General features: G+C 32.5%; 1 protein-coding gene across 1 annotated transcript; it reads left to right on the top strand.

The window, feature by feature from the left end:
* LOC109345911 (GDSL esterase/lipase At4g10955) lies at nt 1,035-4,120 on the top strand. Its single transcript, XM_019585183.1, has 2 exons — nt 1,035-1,250; nt 3,085-4,120. Exons 1-2 carry the CDS (start codon nt 1,117-1,119, stop codon nt 4,115-4,117), a joined length of 1,167 nt encoding a protein of 388 aa, XP_019440728.1. The 5' UTR covers nt 1,035-1,116; the 3' UTR covers nt 4,118-4,120.

The following is a 4,654-nucleotide window of genomic DNA, read 5'->3' as shown; positions in this document are numbered from 1 at the left end:
GTAAGGAGAAATTGACATGTGGCATAAGGGAGTTTTTTTTATTATGTTGTTAATAGAGAAAAATTAAAATTCAAAGAATCTGAACTGTAATATCAAAATTCAGTGCGAAAATGTCAAAAAAATTTGATGAGGTGAAAAAGTGCACTTATTCTTAGATTAATGTTAAACATTAAATTATATAGATAGATTAATGTAAAGAAATAATTTGAATGTGAAAAATGATTTCAATTTCATCTAATGTTCAATGACTATTACTTTTTAACATAACAAAACATAGATGTTGTAAACACTCAATTTTAGTGGGGTAGCGACATGAACCAATCACTAATTAATATTAAATTATTATTAGCATATAAAATATATAATATATAATATATAAAAAGTAGGAAGAAAAATATGTATAAAAAGTAGGAAGAAAAATATGTGAGGAGGAGCTGACATGTGACATGAAAAAAAAAATGTAAGGTGAAAGTGACATATGGCATGAGAGAATGAGAAAGTGACATGTGGCATGAGGGATTTTTTTTTTATTATATTGTTAATAGATATGATGAAATGAGAGCTGGGAATACAAATTAATAATATATTAAATAGATTAAAGTATCTTTTGTATAAGATAAATTATTCATTCTAGTCATTAAAATTATGATATGTGTCCTATCAAAATAATTTTCTATAAAAATAATTTTAAAACTAAACAAAATAGTACACATGTGATATTTTTACTGGCTGAAGGAAGATAAGTTACTTCTGGTATGCGGAAATATTTATTCTCATAAAAAGAATAAAATATCTTTTAGTATTAAAAATAAATAATAATAAAAAATATACCATAGATAATGACACAATATATAAAACTTTTTGAACCTTTCACTCTATTCATTTTTTCCCTCATATACATAATCCGTTCTTTTTCTCATAATTATATTTTATTAAAAGAAAACGGCCTCATTAGAAGGAAATTTGACCGTTGCATAGTGGGATCTCTGCTAAGAAAACACAAAATGTATTAAGTGCTATTTTAAGTTCCAACAAAGGAAAGCTCCAACGGTTCTTCTTCCATTAAGGCACTTGCAGAGTAGAGAAAGTCCCAAACGCATTCTCTTCAGCATTAGCATGGAATCCACACACCAAGTAAGCGAAGAAGAAGAAAGGGTTCAACAACAAGAGCCACACCCTTACGCTTTTCATGTCTCTGGCCCTCGCAATTTGGCTAATCTTAATTGGAGAGACCTCATCAGTTCTAGTTGGTAACTTACTAACTTTATATAAATGAATATGTGGTTCATTTAGCTTTTTTATTTCTGTTTTATTTTCTGCATGCGTTACCTCTATCTGAAAAAGTCTGTGTTGTGATCCATTTTCAACTTGTTAGCTGAAATGGGTTTTAAGTTTTGAGCAAAAAGTTGCAAACTTTAGCAAATGGGATTGCAGATAATTTGGAATTGGTGGTTTCTGATTGAAGGAACTATGATGCAATGAAAATTTAGAAAACCTCTTCAACTGGTTTACGTTTACAGCATGTTTGGATTTACTGTTTCTGACTGAAGTAAGTGTCTTCGAATGGAAAATATAGCAAAATTTATCTACTGAGTTTTTGTTTATCATAATAAAAAATAATTTCTTCGAATTTAGAGATCTAAATGATAGAATGAGATGGTATCAATTATTTTTGTGAGTAAAAAAAAAAAAAAAAAATTCTGATGTCGATATGGTCTGATCCGATTGCGGTGTGGCCCAAATTCGGTTTGATGTGCATTGCGTTCTGATGCGGCCACATCTGTGTGATTCAGTATTACACCGCACTTATGGTTTGATGTGGTTGTGGCAGTAACCGCAACTACAGTATTGGGGCCGCATCCATGCTGAAATTTGAAATGAAGTACGGACCATAGATAAAAACTTTCAAGTGGTTTCCAAAACTGCAGAGGTCAATGATAAATGAGATGTATCTATTTTTATTGGACTTAGAATTATGCATTCGATATTATATTTACTTGGGGTGGCATGGGTAATGATAATAAAGGTCCTTCAATTTTATTTCCTTGATTAAATTCCTTTCTACTGATTTGCTTACTATAGAGGATTTTTTCCCTTTTTTGTTTTGTAGTTTCAGTTTCCATTTTTTAATTATAACATGGGTGTTTATTGGATTGATTTTTCTACTCTTCCCTCTGTTTAATATTGAAATTGATAATACGAAACAAAAACTTCAAGAAAAAATACATTTCAAATCAAGTAACACTGATCATTTATATAGTTTCCCAGGTAGAAGATAGTTTTTTTGTTGCACTTATTATTATTGTTATTAACTCTCAGCAATTCCGTTGTATACAATTGATTGTTCTGTTTTGAGGTATAGAACATGGACTTGCATTAAAAGAACATTCTGAATCAAATATGGTGAAGTTCTGAATAGTTGTAGTATCTTTGATTTTGAAGGAATAAAAAAACTATTGAAAATAGTTGAGCTCCTTCAGATACTATTAATTCTTTCGATGCTTCAAATAAACAAGATGCTTATTATCTGGAATTCTATTGGATAGAGTTGGTTCATATAATCATCTACACAATACCTGTTACAATCATGTTATATTGTTGAACTAGGCTTTTGCATAATCAAAGAGAGACTTTTTTCAGTTTATTTTTCAAACTAATGCTGAATTAAGTCAACTCAATATCTCTGCAAGGATCACTGAGGATTTGAAATCCATTTTATTAGGATTTTGTGATGAAAATTACCTCTGTATCTCCCGTGCAAGTATAATGCAAGTATAGATATGCCTTTGTTTATCTCTTTTTCCTTGTACTTTCACTTTTGTTAATTTCTTTTTTGCATTTGAGAGTAGGTTTGTTTGCGAGTTGGGTTTGGGAGGGGAGGGAAAAAGAAGAGCCATCTCACAAGCCTTTCTCTTCCCTCCATTGCCCTCGAAAACTAACTCGAAAACAAAACATAAAGTATCATACTAGTAAGAGTCCCTTAATCTTTGTTTTCCATTTTTCGACATCATAGTCAAGCATAATGATTCTTCTACATTCTTTAATTTCATGCCTAGCACTGATAAATATTTTTGTTGTATACAGGAAGAATGCAAATTATAAAAGAACTGTCATTGCATGCTTTATACAGGCCGTCTACTTATTAGAACTTGATAGACAGGAGAAAACTTTACAAGAAAATGCTCTAGCTCCAAAGTGGTGGATTCCCTTCAAGTACAAGCTCACAAAAACATTGATTGATGAAAGAGACGGATCAATTTTTGGTGCAATACTTGAATGGGATCGATCTGCAGCAATGGCCGACTTTGTACTAATTAGACCAAGTGGTGCTCCAAGAGCTGTTCTAGCCCTAAGGGGAACAATACTCAAAAGTGCTACAATGAGAAGAGATATTCAAGACGACCTCCGATTTCTTGCTTGGGAAAGCTTAAAGGGTTCTGTTAGATTTAAAGTAGCTTTGGAGGTACTAAAATCAGTTTCCGAATCATACGGAAGCAGCAATGTTTGCATTGCAGGGCATTCGTTGGGTGCCGGATTTGCCCTTCAAGTTGGAAAGGCATTAGCAAAAGAAGGTATTTATGTGGAGACACATTTATTCAACCCACCTTCTGTTTCGTTAGCCATGAGTCTCAGAAATATTGGAGAAAAGGCCGAGTTTGTTTGGAACAGACTTAAATCTATGATTCCTTCTAGTAGTGAAGAAGATCTGGTCAACAATGATGGAGAGAAGACATTGGGTGTAGGACTTAAGAGTTGGATACCTAGATTATCTAGTTTTAAGAATGGTGGTTTTGAGGTTGGAAAATGGGTTCCTCATCTTTATGTAAACAACAGTGATTATATTTGTTGCTCTTATACTGACCCTGATGGAAAAGCAGAGAAATTTGGTGCTGATAAAGAGAATACTGGTCTAGCAAATGGTCAAGTTGCAGCAAAACTGTTTGTTGTGAACAAGGAAAAGCAGAAATTTCATGAAGCTCATGGACTGGAACAATGGTGGTCAAGTGATGCAGAACTTCAGTTGGCTATCCATAACAGTAAGCTCATATGCAGACAGCTAAGGTCTTTGTATACAGGTGCTACTCCTTCTCAAGCAACACAGGGAAAGACTCAGTAACAATGAACCTAACTTTGAATGTCTGTGAAATGACTCGTTTTCATTCTAAATATTGCTTTTGTTTGTGTTCATATCTTGTTAATCTTTATTGATTTTTTACATTTTTATTTTTACAAATTGTATCAATTTATTTTTACCTGATAATAAAGTCCTTTTGTAATATTATTGCATCCTAATTAGCTTCCTGATTTTGAGTTTAAGAATTGAACATGTTCTTAATGAATGACAAATGAGTCTTTCACAAATGAGCTTTGCTTCAATGCAGTTCTTAATGAATGACAAATGAGTCTTTCACAAATGAAACAAATGGTTTAATATCATTGCAAAATATCAAAACAGCCACGAGTGACAATAAATAACCGAAATTAGTGAGAACTTGTCAAGGATCCTGAAGTTTACTTTGATGTTTGCACGTCACTTTTTATTCCATTAGGATTTTGTTATCGTCCATGATCATTAAAGAAGTCCATCAGTCAGTCCAGGACAGATCTAATAGGCAGATGTGGCGTGTCATTATGCCACCCAAATCATCATTAT

Source organism: Lupinus angustifolius, chromosome LG04 (assembly GCF_001865875.1).
Source record: "Lupinus angustifolius cultivar Tanjil chromosome LG04, LupAngTanjil_v1.0, whole genome shotgun sequence".
In the NCBI taxonomy this organism is placed as follows: Eukaryota; Viridiplantae; Streptophyta; class Magnoliopsida; order Fabales; family Fabaceae; genus Lupinus; species Lupinus angustifolius.
This window is presented reverse-complemented; position numbering and strand designations above follow the sequence as displayed.

Coding starts and splice junctions, on each gene's coding strand:
- LOC109345911 (XM_019585183.1), top strand. CDS start 1,117: ATGGAATCCACACACCAAGTAAGCGAAGAAGAAGAAAGGGTTCAACAA. Junction 1,251..3,084: donor GACCTCATCAGTTCTAGTTG/GTAACTTACTAA, acceptor TGTTGTATACAG/GAAGAATGCAAATTATAAAA.